The following is an 18,140-nucleotide window of genomic DNA, read 5'->3' as shown; positions in this document are numbered from 1 at the left end:
CATGCGTACTGCTGTTTTCCCACACATTTGGAACACTTGATGTGACCATGCGCAATCTGCAAAAAGTGGCCGTGAAAGGAACATATTAAATCTATTTAACCACTAACCTTACATTGTGAAATAATGTCAAATCACAATCGATTTTTATGTCATACATCAATCCAGTATTAAGCTCATTTGTAAGGCACTTCTAGCGAAAACAAAAACAGTTTCTGCTTCCACTAAATGGTGCTTTGTATAACGCTACTTGAGACATATGCAATGTTTTCTTTTTCTGGCAACATTTCTTTCAGTTATTTGTGTATAATTGTCCCTTACCTGTTTGTTATTAACTCAATAGCTTGTGTCACAAACTCTAGAAAGATACCATATATTTCTGAATGGGACTAGCCTAATAATATTACTACACACACTAGTTTCACAAATTGTTATGCAATTTTTCAAATATAGTGTCAAAGTCTGAGTTTTATCCCTCTATTAAACTGCAAGCACAAGTGAAGCCAAGGCTCCTAGATAAGAAGATCTTTCTTATCAGGATAATGTTAAAAAGAGATTAGCTCAAACGTTTAACAACATGTGCAGGTTATTGACGCTTGTTGGTGTACCAAATGCATAAGCATCTGATAAAACATGTAATTCATATCTTATTTCCAATACCACAGTGTAGTTTTATCAGAATCAAGTACACACATTCCTTGATACAACACTGCATGCTTCCTGTGAGCTACAACCACAAGGTGGTGCTAACTGTTGAATTAACAACAATTACTGAATGACATAACTGTGAATGTATCTTTGCTGATATGACTAGTTAGCTCGTATGAATACAAGATCTACTAGAGAACTAACTAAGGGACCTTTACATAAAGACACCCGTGCAACAGTTTCATCATGTTTCAAAGCATGAAAACAATATGCATGAGTGTTTTTTCTGTCAGCCGCAGACTTTAGGAAAGGGAAGTAGCAAACACACAAACAACCACTCAACAAAAAGCTGATGGTATTAGTTTCAGAAGAGGAAACTGCTGGTTAAAACATTTAAATCCGCAGCCAACGCAGCTAGACATTTGAAAAATAGACATCAGCTGTTAGATTTAGTGGAGTTTGGATGTTAAATATTGTGGTTGTACATATTGGCTTTATATCCCTTATTGTTCTATCATCCAACACATGCAATGCATCAGTAAATTGAAAGATGAATAATAGTTTATTGAAACCAAAACTGTAAAAAAGTATTGAGTAAATCCTCCCTTTCGACACAAACTGGGCTTTCAGATTTGAATGTGTTGAGTATAGATTCTAATCAGCTTTAAACATTGTTATAACATCCATTTCCGCATAGCCAAAGTGGTACTTAGGTTGTTACAATTACAAGCGTATTAGCATCAAAGTACACAAAGAATTGTCCGATTCTAATCTTACTTGGCCAAGTTTGTGTACATTTACAAGGAATTTGACTTTATTATTGTTTCCAAAGTACTTAGACCATAAATGGACATACAGCGAAAACAAATTAGGTGAACAAAATAACAGACATGTATAAGATAAACGCCGTACAAGTAGTGCAAAGAAAGAAATACTCGCATGCATTAAAATGGAGTGGAAGAATATTGTACTTTTTCAACGGGCCTAGTCTTGTGAAAACTCAGTCAAGAAAACTTGATGTACAGTATGTGCATTTATAGATGTGGTTACATGTATATATATAACGACATCTATAAATGCACATACTGCACATCAAGTTTAGCCTACATCATACATGATTATAATTGACAATGAGAGTGCATTATGACATTTTGATGGTCAAACTTTTAATTGTATCCTGTATACATGTGTGTAACGAAACATGGAAATACTGCTTTAGAAATAAAGTACCTTAGAAGTATAATTAAGTAAGATAAAGCATTTGGATGGCATCCAGTTCTACCCCATAATCATTATATGTAACATGATAACATTATGCAATATTATATCCTATGTTTTAGTAGTTTGTTGGTCTACAGTTTACTCTAAGTTACTTGGTTGTACTGAATGTGTTTTCTATAGATGTATATCTTTCTGTTTTTATGTATATGATTTGATGTTTTTAATATTATAAACTATTGCACAATGCCTCGTTTTGCTGCTGTAACAAAACCATTTCTCATTTTTTGGATCATGAAACTGAATCAAATCTAATCTAATGACTACTTTACGTTTGTTTCTTGTTGACAGAATTAATTAGCTCGGCGGTAAAGCTCTCATCACATGGTTGCAAAGCTGCTGCCATACAGGGCCGTTAATCCCTCCACCTGTTGCAGACTACAAACATGTGTTAATCAAAGCACCGAGAACTTGCAGCTTCCTGTGCAAATACCTCCGCTTCTTTTTTTCTTTTTTTTTGCTGTCTGATAAACGAAGGCGTGTCCAGGAGTCATGCATATAATAACCAGACGAGCTGCTGCAGGCTTCAGCTCTCTGTGCACCATCAGAGTCACCCGCAGCAGGCTCTGTACGATGGCCGAATCTGAAGAAGTGGTATTCAACAAGCCAAAGGTACGTTATCAACCGGTGGAACATTGGTAAGAGCCTTATTGGTTCAAATGTAAAGGCATTTCTTATTTAAGGGCTTACTTTAACCTGTTTTTACGCACGTTTTGACTCCCGTAATCGCTGTTTGAGTGCTCATGAACAAAAGAAGAACAACAAAATGGTTTAAAATAGGACTCATTTGAGATTAAAAAATTAATACACTTGGCCATATACAGCTGTTGGTTTGTGATTGTGTTCATACTTCTTTGTAATACACGGAAGCTTGCAGTTTGACATGTGAATACCCGGCTTTAAACGCAACAAGCAGACACCGTGATGAATGAAAAACGCGTTTTATAGGGTTTTTTTTCTTCTTTTCAATGTGAAAATCTACATACCTTTTAATCCTTTTGTTTTAAATGTGTACAATATTTGCCATGGAGCAAATAAACAAGGCTGAGTTTCTGAATTTGGATCCTGCTTCTTGTCTTCTGCATTAGCTTAATGAATACTTGTGGGATTCACCTTTAATTCGTGTGAGCTTCTTCACACAGCAATACAAACACATACTCAACAACAAGACCATTATAATTGCATTATCTTGGCCTGATTTCTCCATAGTATTTATTTTATTGGCTGGCATAGAAACAGCTAGTTACATATGCACATGAAGCACTCGTGTGAAATGTAAACTCACTGTAACCTTTGGAGTGTCTGTGCTGACTGAGCGTGCACCTGGTACACCGGGAGCTGACAGCTGATAAGAAGACAGGAAATGACACATTCAGTAAAAACAGAGAACCGTCCACAATGCCACATTGTGGGTTTGCTGTGTGTGTGTGTGTGTGTGTGTGTGTGTGTGTGTGTGTGTGTGTGTGTGTGTGTGTGTGTGTGTGTGTGTGTGTGTGTGTGTGTGTGTGTGTGTTTGAATGTGAGAGAGATCATGCATTTTTAAAGGAGAGGCTGAAGGGGAGTGGAGACTGCTTGCAGAGATAATCTCATTAAATATTAATTTGCTTTGTGCAAATTACACCCCCATCCATATTTCATACACTGACTAATGTATCAATACACAGGCTACACAGTCATTACAGTGTTTGCTCATGTTAGAAATGGAATTGATAAGAAACAACAACCAATAATAATGTTCTTACCTTCTGATTATCGGCTCAATAACTGTCAGTCAACATTGAACATCTGGCCTCTTCTGATGTCTAGATGTGGGAAACCGACAGTCCTAATACATATCAGTGAACAGAAAAAAACAAAATCTGGAAAAGGAATTTGTGCATATTTACATTTTTTATTTAGAAAAAATGACCTAGGAGATAAATCAATAATGAAAATAGTGTCTAATATATTTTCTTTCAATGGATCCATGAGCTGTTTGCTTTCGGGAAATCTGTTGTGGTTTATGTTTAGAGTGATACACAACTGGATCACAAAAAGAAAACAAAAAAGTTTCAAAAGCACAATATTCAGTCGACAGTGATATAAAACAGTAAACATCAGGAAAATTGAGAAACCTAAACTATAAATGTTTTGCCACTATTTTTTGTAAGATTAAGCAATAAGCTTCTGTTCTTATAATTATTCACAGGTACCAAACTTAAATAAGTATATTCTGGTAGAAGCTAAAAGGTTGCATTGGTTGAGTTGTCATTCAGTGCTGTGCTTCTCATTAGCTATACATGAACAATGTAATTATTAAACAAAGACTTATATAAGTTACCACATTGTGCTGCAGGAAGTACAGTGTGTACTGGAAGAGTATCCTGGAGTTGTTTATGGGTTACAGCTGCAAACTGTCTTTTTCACATCAGGCTTTTAAGGGTAGAAAACTGATGTAAACAACAAAGAGGCTCAAGCTGTTTCAGTTACATATTTCTTCTTAGTGCAAACATTTGACCTTAGGATGTTTTTATTTCAGCATATTGTCTTGATCAATCAATTAATCATTTGTGACTCACATTGTAGGAATATAGAGGGGGAATTACCCTCTATTTTTTCAACTGATCTCCTCATATCCAAGGTAGTGTCTTTAAATGTTTTGTGTTCAACAAAAATAGAATGATACTCAATTTATGATCAGAACAAGCTGAAAAAACTGCAAATGTTAACATATGTGGAAGCTCAGCTGAATAATTCCTTTTCAATTGACGAATAATTATCCATGGTTTTATTCACACGCACCAGAAATATTATATCTCTATGGATCCAGCATTTTTTATGACATTTTAACTAATGATTGCTTTTCTTTTGTCCATGTTGGATCCCATGACTCAGTGGGCTCATTGAAGTAAACACTACCTCATTATAGTAAACAAAGCCTTGCTGAATGATAACATTACAAGGTGCTTCTTTTGAATGCTTGATGATACACAACCACCCTAATTTGTATTGCCTTCTCTCCCAACCACAAAATGTGAATTCAATATCTGCTGTCAGATTTTTTTTTAGTTCAACCACACCCTGACTGATGAGCAAAGATAAGAGTTCAGAGGAGGAGCGTAAATATATCTGTCATCTGCCAGAATAAATCCAACCTCTCATGAAGGAGAGCTGGCACATTCAATCTAGTTCAACCCTTCTCTGGCCTCTAACCACTCGCTGTCATGTCCACTGTATTCACAATGGGCGTCTCCTTAAACATTGAATTGCAACCCCACCATCAAGGCGCTCTTCTAATCTGTTGAACTACTTTTGATTTACAGTTTGATTTTAACGTGTTTATCTTCCTCCTCGAAAGGTTGAGCTGCATGTGCACCTCGATGGAGCCATCAGGGTGCAGACCATTCTCGATGTTGCCAAGTGAGTTTGGTCCTTTATGACGTTTGAAACACTTCTTCACCAGATTGGTTGACTACAGTATTTCTGAATATATATAATCGATTAAGTAAGTATAGAGCACCAACGTATGGACTTTACAGATATATTGGTTGAGTCAATAAGCAATATGAATTTGAAACTGGAAGTGCACCAGAAATTGCTGCCAATAAAAGCCAAAACGATGAGCTAAGAGAAGCTAAAATACGATAGATAATACAGGATAAGCCCGGTGATAATTAGCTGTGTGTTAAAAATATTTGTTAGAGCAGCTTTAACTACAAAAGCTTCAAAACATCACACAGCAACAACACACTGTTTACTTCAAAGGGGCCCTTTCATGCTCTTTATGGGTTGTCCCTTTCCTGTAGCGTGGTATATAGGTTTTTGTGAATGTAAACGCCTCCATTGGACTCGTTTGTTTACTTCCAGAACATAATGACATCACTACGTAACCCTTGCGCGCCTACTGGCTAGCGCTTTGACACATTGTACGGGATAAGCTAAAGGGCGGGACATCTATAAGCGGTTGAGCAATCACAACAGAGGCAGCCAGCTAACCAATCAGAGCAGACTGGGCTCTGGTTTCAGACAGAGGGTGAAAAGAGGTGCTGCAGCACAGGCAGTATGAGAACATAAGAGCTTTATGAACATTAAAGCATGGAGACATGTCCCAGTAAAGGCAGAAAATACAAATATGAACCTTGAAAAGGAGAAAAATAGGGCCAGTTTGAGAGAGCAGATGAACTAGGTACACCTTCAAAAGTCAAAACTGTCCCTGAACTGTTTCTTTTTCCCACTTACTTCACTTCTTTCCAGGAGACGCGGCATCCCTCTGCCAGCAAATACCAAGGAGGAGATGACGAAGATTATTATCGTTGAACAGCCGGCCACCCTCACAAAGTTCCTGGGGAAGTTCGCAGAGTACATGCACGTGGTTGCGTAAGTTCTGACATTCCCTTCAATGACTCAGTTTAATGGGCAGTTTAATTATTGGCAAAGGTGTTTTCTTGCTGAATCGGTGACAGGGAGGGCAAAGAGCCAGATTTCAAGTGATTAAGAGTCATGCCTCACCTTTTTGTTGTTGCTGGGATGTGTCTCCACCACCTGTATGAGGGTGAAAGTCCGGGCAGCTAGTAACACACATGAGCAGTTATATTATCCAAGTAATGATGCATTTGAAGGGTTAAAAGCGGAGTGTATAGTTCATGATTGATGATGGGGGAGTGGATCTAAATGCCAGACATGCAGAACAGGAACACATCATTATCAAGATCAAATGACACCCTGGCAACCAAATTAAGCGGAGTGTAGAGTTGTTTCGGCCCCGGAGTCTTATATTTAGTCCTCCAGTGACAGGGCTGCTGAACTGTTCAGAAAAGACCAAATAAAGAAACTCAACAGCCGTGAAAGCGACCCACAATGACGGTCTGTAGAGGCCGGGCTGCAGCGCGCAGTTCTGCTGAGTGGACCCTCTTGTATCGGGGCTCTGTGTGCAGCGCAGCTCCAACAACATGGGGAACATGCTAGCTGAGTTTAGATCATGCAGGATTGTTGTATGAGCTGAGGTGTGTGTGTGTGTGTGTGTGTGTGTGTGTGTGTGTGTGTGTGTGTGTGTGTGTGTGTGTGTGTGTGTGTGTGTGTGTGTGTGTGTGTGTGTGTGTGTGTGTGTGTGTGTGTGTGTGTGTGTGTGTGTGTGTGTGTGCGCAGGGGGTTGATGAGAGGATGCTGGAGAACAACATGCATTCAGACCTGTGTACATGCTGGAAGCTGTGTTGAACGTCATGTGATGTGGGAAAGGAAGTTGTGTTCCTTCTAATATTGTCACAACACTAAAGTGTATTGTCATCTAACTATCATGCAGGCAAGACAAACACAAATATTTCAGGTGTAATGTGTGATAATCACAAGGTTATGGATTTAATGAAAATGGTTGTGGTGAGGAAGAGAGCTCTCCACTTTAAATGATAGTATTTGTCATATTTGTACAGCAATAAGTTCTTTGTGTATTTATGTTTTGTGTTAAAATTCTCTTTATTTTTTATTCGATATAATAGTCTTCAAAATAGTTATTATAATTGTTCTTTTTTTTGCTCCTATTTCCTCTTTCTGGGTCTATTTATGCGACATTCCCACTAAAGCACGTTCCTCATATAAACCTACTTTCCGTTAAATCCAATTTCAATTCTGATTCTGATTTTGAAAGTGAATTTCCTGATCGAGCAAAAACGAACCAATCGTTGCAGCTCTGACAAACGTTCTCGCAAATCCATTATTATAAACGGTTAGCAAGGCTAAGTATATGACACATTTCATACCAATCCTTTGTGACCTGTGGAAACACACTCATGCAATTTGCTGTATTTGTCAAAAAGGAAGTTTGGAATAAATAAGATTAAATATTAATCCAAAGTAAGAATCTTTCCTACTCCAGAAAAAGTCACATTCACTTCCATTTAGCAAAAACAATTCTCCAATCATTAAGTATTTCCATTTTCTCCACTACTCCTCTAAACCCTTGTATGTGGAAAATAGTTTTAAATTGGTCCCATGAAACATTAGTGAGCCATAACTATCAAAAGACGGTGCACATTATCTGTAGGAGGTATTTAAATTAAATGAATGATATCATATCAGTGACACTGTTAGTACTTCTACATTTAAAAGCTATTGCGTTGATGGAGTATTTGTGGTTAAAGCTTTTATTTGTACACCTGAGTTAACAGTTAATCTGAGCCAAAAGGTCAATATCATTAATAATGAGTTTTTCTTTGTTGTTGTTTTTTCCAGGGGAGACAGAGAGGCCATAAAGAGGATAGCCTATGAGTTTGTTGAAGACAAAGCCAATGAGGGCGTGATCTATGTGGAGGTCAGATACAGCCCACATTTTCTGGCTAACACAAAAGTGGATCCCCTACCGTGGAACCAGATAGAGTAAGTGTTTTCTGAAGCTTTTAATTGTTTAAGGCGGGGATACAGCATATTACGTTTAGCTGCATGTTTTCAGAATCAGAATTAGACTCAGAACCTGTATTATTCCCACAGAGGGTAATGCAAATTGTTACAGCAAATTAAGAGGCATGAACGAAACATTAAAGCTAAACATTACAGAAATGTACAAAAGAAAACATCCAGGTGGACAACTATAAGAACAGTAACAGCATCACTTCTACAGTGTAGCATGTAGAAGTAGTGTGATAGCAGCTGCCAGATAGCAGTAGTAAAATTAAAATGATATACTGCACAGTTAAGACCGATTGTGTTACAGTAGCTGAATAGTCTAACGAAGAGATAGCCGCCTGAAAAGATAAATTACAAAGCGGTATGTTATTTGTATATTGCACATAAGTCACTGTCACTGTTTCCATCACTCAGAGGCGACCTGAGCCCGGACGAGGTGGTGCACCTGGTCAACGAGGGCCTCAAGGAGGGGGAGGTGGCCTTCAATATCAAAGCCAGGTCCATTCTATGCTGCATGCGCCACATGCCAAGTAATGAACTGTTGCCTGTCTGCCCATACAACCTTGTGACATAAGGCTACTGTCTTCTGTGCTGTCTCTGAGCTGTGGTTATTAGATAATGAGGAACACAGAGAGACAGAAAAAAACAATAAGCTCAAACTGAGAGTGCTTACATGTTGACTTTAAGTTGGGTTAATTCACATGTTCACTACTTTAGTTTAGCGTGTTAGCATGCTAGCACTTGCTAGTTGGCACTAAACAAAAAATACAGATGGTAATTTCATTACTTTTGCAGGTATTTGTTTAAAAATGTAAGAAAAAAGGACAATTTATAACTTTGCCTGGGTGGTGGCACTAGGTGAAATGTCAGGCAATCACTAAGTTTTTAGGATATATCCTCTGGGGAATATGAATGCCTCTACTATGTTTTATTGCAGTCCATTCAAAAGTTCTTCAGATATTTATTTTAAAGAAAAACATATTAAGTGGTTGGTGGCATTAGAGAATAAATCAGGGTGTCAAAGTAAGATGTCTGGGGATATGTAATGTTGAACCAACGAATAGTTGTTTAAATCTGGACCAGAGTTTTAAACCAGAGAACAAAAGACTGAAATTGCCAACCCTAGCTGATGAAAAGTCGATGTTCTGGAGAATACTTAGGACACTGCCTATATACAGTATAAGTGCTTTAAGTGGTAGCTAATAGAGTTAATCCAAAATGACAACAGCAGTGCCAAATCTCTTTCTGCTGTCTTTTAGCTGCACAAGTTAAAGTAAGCATTGGAAAACAAACAGGGACAGTAAGTCTGCTGCAAATCAGAATCTGGTTGATTGCCAAATATGTTTTCACATACAACAAAGGAAAAGGTTTAATGGTATTGGTTGATAGCATAAACCTAATAAGAAAAAAAAAGGAAACTAAATAATGAAAGCAAGTTTTAAAGAAATGGAGTAACTTGGAAACTTACATTACAAATATTACAAATATGTATAAATAAATCTGCTCTGCTCTGCTCCATTTATGCAGCTGTTTCCTGTGTAGTTCAGCAGCCAAGTTCAATTCATATCTGCCGTTCTGTTTTTCACATTAAATCTCTTGCAAAAACATGTTGAAATATTATCCCACAGTGATTGCATCTCGTATGTAACAGACTTCCTGAACTTATTGAGGATATCTGATGGTGCTATTATACTGTTGAGGAGAAGTGCTATTTTAGGATGATTGTTTAAGCTATAGCATTAACGTATGGAGCCAAATATGTGCTTAAACAGTAGGATATCTTATATTTACTGCAAACTAATCTAGATAAAGTAAATATGGTTATCTTGGTAATGCAATCATATGTATGAAACTTTTTGGTTATGTTTCATACAGTAATCAAAGCCAAGAGTGAGACGAGCCAATGAAAGGAATATTCATGCTAAATCATTTTTCTGCCAAGAGTTAAATGAGAACACTGATACAAAGCTCATGTCTGTAAGGAAACAGTTAGTTTAGCATGAACGACTAGAAAGTGTGGGAAGTAGCTAGCTTGGCTCTGTTAGAAATTACAAAGTCAGCCTAAATTAAGCTAAGCTAAGCTAGCTGGCGGTAGCTTCTATGAGAGTGCTGTCAAATTTATCTTCTAACTCTTGGAAACAAAACTGAAAAGCACAGTTCCCTCATTCTCTTCTATTCCTTTTAGACAAACAACGTTACTGTGGCATGTCTTGTGCTCGTCATAGATGTAGATTGATGCAATTGTATGAAGCATGATGTTTTCACTATCATCAAACCTCATCATTTGCATGTTTTTGAGTTGGCAGGACATTACTGTTCAATAATACATGTGTGTTTTACATTCTCCAGGCTGGTCCATGGACGTTGTGGAGCTGTGTAAGAAATACCAGCACGAAGGAGTGGTTGCCATCGACCTGGCAGGTGACGAGTCCCTAAACTGTGTAGCCAATCCAGGTCACAAGAAGGCCTATGAGGTGAGCGTGGGAAAACATCAACATATTACCAACAGACAGTCTTAAGCATGAAGAAGATTCAAAGGGTATTTGTTTCAGGCTTTGGCGTGGCTAGTTTAATGAAGTCGTAGCATCATAACCTGCTGCATCAACAAGAGAGGGTTTTGTGCCTTGTAGGCCTATGTGTTTTTGAAAATGTCTGTGATTTCTTAAAAAGAGTGTGATCGCTGGAATGAAATTGCACACAGTTACATAATCAGGCTGCTTATCTTGGCATTCAAACCCGTGGGCATCCTTTCTACTGATATATTGCACTATTATGAGGTTTTAAAACATTTCAAGGTCAGAGAGTCCAATTTGTGTACCCACAGCCTGCATGCTAATGCAAATATGATTGAGTTGTATTGCTCTACAACTTCCAGGAATCCTAAGAAAGAATGTGAAGATGTATTTTGTGGCTACAGAGAGGACGCATTTGGCTCTCAATAAGTCAATACTGAAAATTATGACCACTTTTGGATGGATTGCCCTTCATTTTGGGCTAGTGTAGGTTAGCATGTCAGCTCAAATGTTATCCTCATTGAGTCGCCACTTTACCCTGGCTGTAGAATCCATCTACTATCAGCTATTAATCTGATGATACCATTTATCAGACTTGATACCAGCATGATGTGCACCTTTTTCTGTCACCATAGAGTGCATATTGTCATAACACCGAGATCAAGGTTTATGCCACGGTCTGCTTACAAACCGGTTTTGTGAAACTAAATAAAGCTGATACAGTTTTACTTCACTGTCTCAAACCAATGAGGCTTTAACAGTCTTCATCTGTAACCAACACAGATCTTTAGTAAACGCTAATACTCTTAAAAACAATTTCCTGACGGCTCTCAAGAATAATCCAATTTAGTTTTCAGCTAGCATTTATTGATTAATTCAGAGAGTACCTCAGTAGGAAATCAATTTGGCCTGTCAGACTATAATGAATACGGTAGATTAATCACTTAATACGCTGCAGCGCTGGACGTGGAACAAGTCTGACTTGAAAAGGAATGCATGGAAGAAGGATAGGTGATGTTAACACAGAGACAGTCTGCTGTATGTCAGCCATTATACATTTGAGGAAGTGTCCTATAGACATCTCGACGGTACTGGTGATTGGCTTTGGTATTCTGCTGTTACAACTTTCGTTATGTGTAGTGCGTTGATGTAATATCGTAGAGGGGCAAAGGTGGGTAGTAAAAACGGACTTATGCTTCTCATACTTGAGAAAGAAAACACACCTGCAACAATGTATGAGTGTCTTTTAATATATTGTGTAGGTATGATGTTGAGCACTTATACTCTTCGCAACCTGTCAAACGTAATTTCTTGGCAACTAATTGGTCAAATATTCATAAAATGACAGTAAAATCAAATGAATCGAGTTGAGATATAGTGTTTGTAGATGTTGCTGATATTCTGTTGATTTGCTCTTTATCAATTAAGAGCAATCAAACAGCGATAATGCCATACAACCATTTACACACTCTATTAAAAAGCAAAACCTGTATTGTTTTAAATAGTTTCTGACTGTTTTCATTGAAATACTTTTAAAACATTATTTAATTCTGGTTACTTTGTCCGCCTGTGTGTATTTATGAATGTATGCTGACTGGAATATGTGTGTATGAAGTGTTTTTGATTTATTACATCATTTACTCTATTATGTTTAATGAATGCATCATGTGGTTTTGTATGTGTCTTGTTAAGAACTGTCTTGCATCTGGTGTTGACCAGTGAGTCGTTATTATTACATAATGTGTTTCCTTCCCAGGAATTGTATGCATATTGTGCAATTCTCCAGACATGGGTGTTCACTATGTGTAGTTTAGCGGGGTTTTGAAATCCTTTCAAGTAGCATTGATTAATCAATAATTAACAAGAAGCAGAACTCACAGAGCAGAGTCCACACACGAATATTGAAGGTTATCTTCATAACTGCATGACCTCAAGATATCTGCAGATTAGGCTCCCAACTCACAGTGTGTCAAAGGTTAAGAATGCAACGATGGAAACATCTTCATGCACAAACCAGAGGGCTGCACACTGTGCAACATCTTCTTCCAGTGAAACAAATCAAGTTAGCACAAAAAATGTAATATGATGCTGGAGTACTGCAGATGTGAAAGCCAGATGTTTGGTTGCTGACGTATCTCACGATTGATTTTGTTGACAGGAAGCAGTGCGCTGTGGGATCCACAGAACGGTCCACGCAGGAGAGGTGGGTCCGCCGTCTGTGGTGAAGGAGGTAAGCGATAATTACGCAAGACGTTACTGAACTCCATGACAAACGAGAACTTAAGAGTCTCGGCCACGAAGCAGAACAATGAAGTCGTGCAAACACAATGGAAATTACTTAAGCGGCTATTGGTGGCAGAGATCCAAAAGAAACAAGAAGCTGGTCAGTTGAAGACTTAGTATGTATGATGGAAAATGCATTGCACTGGTCAGCAAAGGGACACATATTAAACACACGTTTAAAACACATGTGGATGCATGATATTGTAAGCTGCTGTGTCTCAACCCCCTTAGTGTAAAACTATAGTATTTCTCACTCCCATAATAAGTGGCCACTTTCTAAGAAAGCCATTCCTCATAGTGACAGCTCAGATGTGCCACAGCAGTTGCTTCTAGAAATAGCCTGCAGATTCTGCTGACATTACCAGCATGGTGGGGTTTCTTTCTTTGTGGTTCATGACCTTTTGCCTCCTAACCCATGTCCTGACATTTCTAGGCTGTAGAAGTGCTGAAAGCTGAACGCGTTGGACACGGTTACAGAACCCTGGAAGACCAAGTTTTGTACAAGAGTCTGCTGGCTCAGAACATGCACTTCGAGGTGAGGAAATGTCCAGAATAAATACCATTTTCATCAGAGCTGCAACACCGACAAGGTTTTTAGTTTCTGCAAAAATGTGCCGGTTATTGCCCTGTCTATCGTTAACCGTGGATAATTTTGATCATTATATAGCAATTAGTTTTTTTTATCATGTACTTGGATGAAAAACAGTGATATACTGACCTCTAGTGGAGCCTCCACTATCATAGCTGATGGAAGAACAGCAGTAAATTAATGGGAATGCAAATTACTATTCGATTTATATGGACTTCCAATATTTACAAGCATGCACACACCAGGGCAGACACAGCGAAATGAGGTTCTACTTTAATCCCAGTTAGTATTAAGTGGCAGCTATTATAAACACAACAACTGGGGGGTGGTGAAGGGGGTTTGCTGCCTTGCTGGTGAGGCCCAGGAGGTGAACTGATTAGCTCAAAGTACCTGCCTTCTTGGTCCATTACGGGATTTGATCCAGCAACCCTCTGCTTTCCAAACCAAGTCCCTACAGACTGAGCCCCGTTATGTTACTCAGTGCTTCCTGTGCTTTTCCGATTGCAGGTGTGTCCTATTTCCAGTAAGCTAACAGGTGCCTGCGACCCGGACTTCACCAAGCATCCTGCCATCACGTGAGCTGTCTTTATTTGATAGTGCAGGCTGGTCATTATTTACCATTATTTAACCTGCATTCAAGCTTTACTGTGTTTTAATTGGATGCTATGGTTTCCTTTGTGCAGGTTCAGGAAGGACAAAGCGAATTACTCCCTGAACACGGATGACCCTCTGATCTTTAACTCAACCCTGCACCTCGACTACAGCACCGCGCACAAATACATGGGATTCACCGAGGAGGAATTCAAACGACTGGTGAGATCAAACGCATGAATAATTACAGCCAGATGAAGGCATTTGAATATGGTATGAAATGATAGCATGGGGGGTAGAGCCCTCTGCATGCTAATGCCTTTCTCCGTTGCGGATGAACACAGGAACGAATGAAGTGTTCCAAAACCTCAGATTAATAATTCAATATCAATGAATTTGGAAGAATTGGGCTTCACATTCAGACTCCCTTAGGTTTGCATATGGATTGATGCTGAAATCACATTTAAAAAAACACTCCAATTTATATTCCTGCCGAGAACTACAGAACAGTTTGATACCACTACACAAGGAGGATTAGTGAACCGAGGAGGAAGCAGCTAGCCCATCTCTCTCGAAATGTAGTGAGATCTGCCTAGCAACCCAACTATAGATCCATTACTATAACATTATAATCTGGTTTAATGTGTAGAAACTGTAAAAATCTGGTATATGGGTGGGTAGTATGTGGATTAGCGATCCTACATGTCAAACTATGATGCTCCAAGTACCCCTCTAGTTCTGGTTTTGCACATGTAGGGCAACTTGAAGCCATTGTAATGAGGACAGGAATTAAAGAGGAAGTCTGGTGAAAAAAATGGCACAACTTTAAACCACAAGGCCCTTGTTTGTGTACAGAACTAAACCAATTTCCCCTTAAGAAACCAATTTAATTTACATCAAGTAACTTACATATGTCACTTTAGTTTAGTACTCTAACGAACATACTTATTTCAACTCAAACCTAAATGTTCCTTTTGCTAACTCTTGCCAAGAAGTGCTGCATAAATTCACAGTCAGTCATCAGACTACCCTGCACATTCAAAAGACACAGCAGGGGGTCCTGACAAAGTGCTCATATGCTTAGAGCTGGGAGAGAGTGTGTTGAATTTTAATCCCTTGCATCTTACTTAAAAAGGCACTGTAGTACGTCTTGAAGTCCTGCATTTTCATATATGGCTTGGTTCAGTACAAAATAAGCCTGTACAAGCTTAGTTTATAAGGTTTAAAGCTATTTTTAGTGACAGCTATTACATCATGGTTGTTTCTGTGAATTTTAGAACACACTTCAAGTCAAAGCAGATTCGTATTTGCCGTGTTGCATGTGCTGAATTGGCAGATTTAGTTATCATTGTACAGGTAAAGATTTGTCTGGCTAGGCTAATGGCTACAGGCATGCACAGACATGAGAGGGATATCAAATCATAGCATCACTTCTCCCAAATCGCTGGGATATCCTTCTCAAGCACACAAAACACTAACCTTTTCGACTCCTTGTGTGTTGTAGAACATCAGTTCTGCAGAGTCGTCCTTCCTGCCTGAGGAGGAGAAGAAGGATCTCGTCCACAGACTGTACAAAGCCTACGGGATGATAACGTCGACCGCCTTTTAAAAAATCTGAAGAAGAAGGAAGGAAGGAAGGAAGGAAGGAGGAAACGTGACCTAACCCAGGGACAAATCACTCTGAACCCATTATCTCCTGTCGTGACTCCATGGGATGTCCTCATTTATAACCTACCTAATATATCAAACATGCTGTACATCATTTAATGGCTGCCTTCACCTCTCATATTCGTACATCATCAGCTTGTGTTTTGTCAGTATTCTACCATCTAAGTACTTATATATAACTTTTTATACTTTAGTTTACATGACACTTTCCAGAGGATGTCATGGTGCTAACAATAATACGGGTGTTATGTGTTCATAAAGCCAATTTTATTTATATGAAAACATTTTTCATCTTGTGTTTACACCCTGTTGTTATTGAGAGAATCAGGGAAGCTTTTCAATGCACAACTACTCCGTTTTTAACACTTTGTCAGCACATAAGAGACGGATAAGGGTCTGAAATTGACGTTGAAGGAGGCTAACGGAGGAATGTAATACTGTGAATATCTATTGTTTGGTTAAAAGGGAGAAGTAAGGAAATCCAGTGTCAGAAAAATGTCATTTTTGCCCCTCACCCCTAAAACAGGTCAATACCAAAAAGGGAAGTCTTACATTTGAACACAAGGGGGCGCACTATGGTCGCCCAGCTGGACAAACCACAGTGTCTTAATGTGGTTTAGGTTTCATAATAACTCGATTTTTTAGATCTCTTTTTCCTTTCACTTAATAAAAAAAAGCACTTCCATTTCTAACACATTTATGACACTTATGGAATATAATAAAAAAGGTTTTAAGAAGTTCCTGCATGTCTGTCTCTTCTTATGCTGATAATATAAGGTGGTCAAACTATTTGAAGTGAATCTAATATATGTTTCTTAATTATGACATGAAGTCACTTTGTACAAATATTTAGCAGGAGTAACTACTAAAAGGGGAATTAGTTTAAGCCTGATATGAAGAGACATTGCTAAAAAAACAAAAACCAGATCTTTATCTTTACAGCTCCAGTTTTGTATACAAAGGAGATGAATGGGAACACTGGGACCATGCTGGTTGGAAATGTAAACAATGCCTTCCTGTGGCAATGCCACAGAAGCTGCATTCAATAATATTTATGGCTCTGGAGCTGGACAAATCACAGTGTCTAAATGTGGTTTAGCATATTGTAATAACTCAGTATTTTAATGTATATATTTATTTAAAACATCTCCTTTTCATTTCAAGAACTTCCTTTTATAAACACACATGTATGACACATGGAAAGCATCTTTGAATATAATAAAAAGGTGTTAAGGTGTTCCTGCATGTCTAATCATCTTTCTCTAAGCTCTCTTCACTATGAAATAAAGGCCCTTTAGCACAGAGGTCTTACAGTAAGTCATACTAAAAAGGAGAATTAGCTCAAGGCTGAACCTAGGAGATATTGCTAAAATCTTTAAAGCTCTTGATCCTCTGTTTCTTTACGTATAAAAGGAGATTAATTGGAACACTGGGACCATGCTAGGTGGCAATATAAACGCTTCCTGTCTGCAGCCATGCTAATATTCACATACACTGTAATATTTATGGCTCTGGGACGACTCGTTTGAACACTAGGGGGCGCAGTTTGGTCAAATGTGGTTTACCATATCATAATAACTCAGTTATTTTAATGTATATATTTGTTTAAAAATATCTATTTTTCATTTAATTAAATACAAAACGCTCTTTTATTTATAAACACACATTCATGACACGTATAGAAAAGCAGCTTTGAATATAATAATAAGGCTTTAAGATGTTCCGGCAGGTCGGCCTTTTTTATTCTGATAAACACTAACCTTTAATTTGGTCCTGTATGTTTCTTCACTATGAAATAAAAGCCCTTTAGCAAGAGATTTTAGAGTTACTCATACTAAAAAGGGAATAAGCTGAAGCCTTATGCTATGAGATGTTGCTAAAAAAATACAGAACCTTAATCCTCCGTTTCCTTCTATAAAACATTATTAATGGGAACACTGGGACCATGCTAGTTGGAGACGTAAACACTTCCTGTCTGCGGCCATGCTAATGTACACAAAAACTGCATTCAATCATATTTATGGCTGAAAGCATCTTTGAGAATAATAATAAGGCTGTAAGATGTTCCTGCAGGTCGGTCTTTTTCATGCTGATAACCTACAGTAATTTAAAATACCTTTAAATTGGGCCTATATTGGTTTCTTCACTATAACATGAATCCCTTTGCTGCAGTGATTTTCAATAGTTACTCAAGAGAG

General features: G+C 38.2%; 1 protein-coding gene across 2 annotated transcripts; it reads left to right on the top strand.

Moving 5' to 3' along the window:
- The first annotated feature begins 2,304 nt into the window (after positions 1–2,304).
- Positions 2,305–16,679, top strand: ada (adenosine deaminase). 2 transcript variants are annotated; one of them, XM_063887212.1, is made up of 11 exons: positions 2,305–2,535; positions 5,261–5,322; positions 6,157–6,279; positions 8,128–8,271; positions 8,713–8,828; positions 10,648–10,772; positions 12,970–13,041; positions 13,528–13,629; positions 14,191–14,258; positions 14,367–14,496; positions 15,779–16,679. In XM_063887212.1, exons 1-11 carry the CDS (start codon positions 2,416–2,418, stop codon positions 15,881–15,883), a joined length of 1,167 nt encoding a protein of 388 aa, XP_063743282.1. In that variant the 5' UTR covers positions 2,305–2,415; the 3' UTR covers positions 15,884–16,679. The 2 variants fall into 2 exon arrangements, with proteins under 2 accessions (XP_063743282.1, XP_063743289.1); XM_063887219.1 differs by having other exon boundaries at positions 2,462–2,535; positions 5,261–5,407.
- The last annotated feature ends 1,461 nt before the right edge of the window (positions 16,680–18,140 follow it).

Source organism: Eleginops maclovinus, chromosome 1 (genome assembly GCF_036324505.1).
Source record: "Eleginops maclovinus isolate JMC-PN-2008 ecotype Puerto Natales chromosome 1, JC_Emac_rtc_rv5, whole genome shotgun sequence".
NCBI lineage: Eukaryota > Metazoa > Chordata > Actinopteri > Perciformes > Eleginopidae > Eleginops > Eleginops maclovinus.
This window is presented reverse-complemented; position numbering and strand designations above follow the sequence as displayed.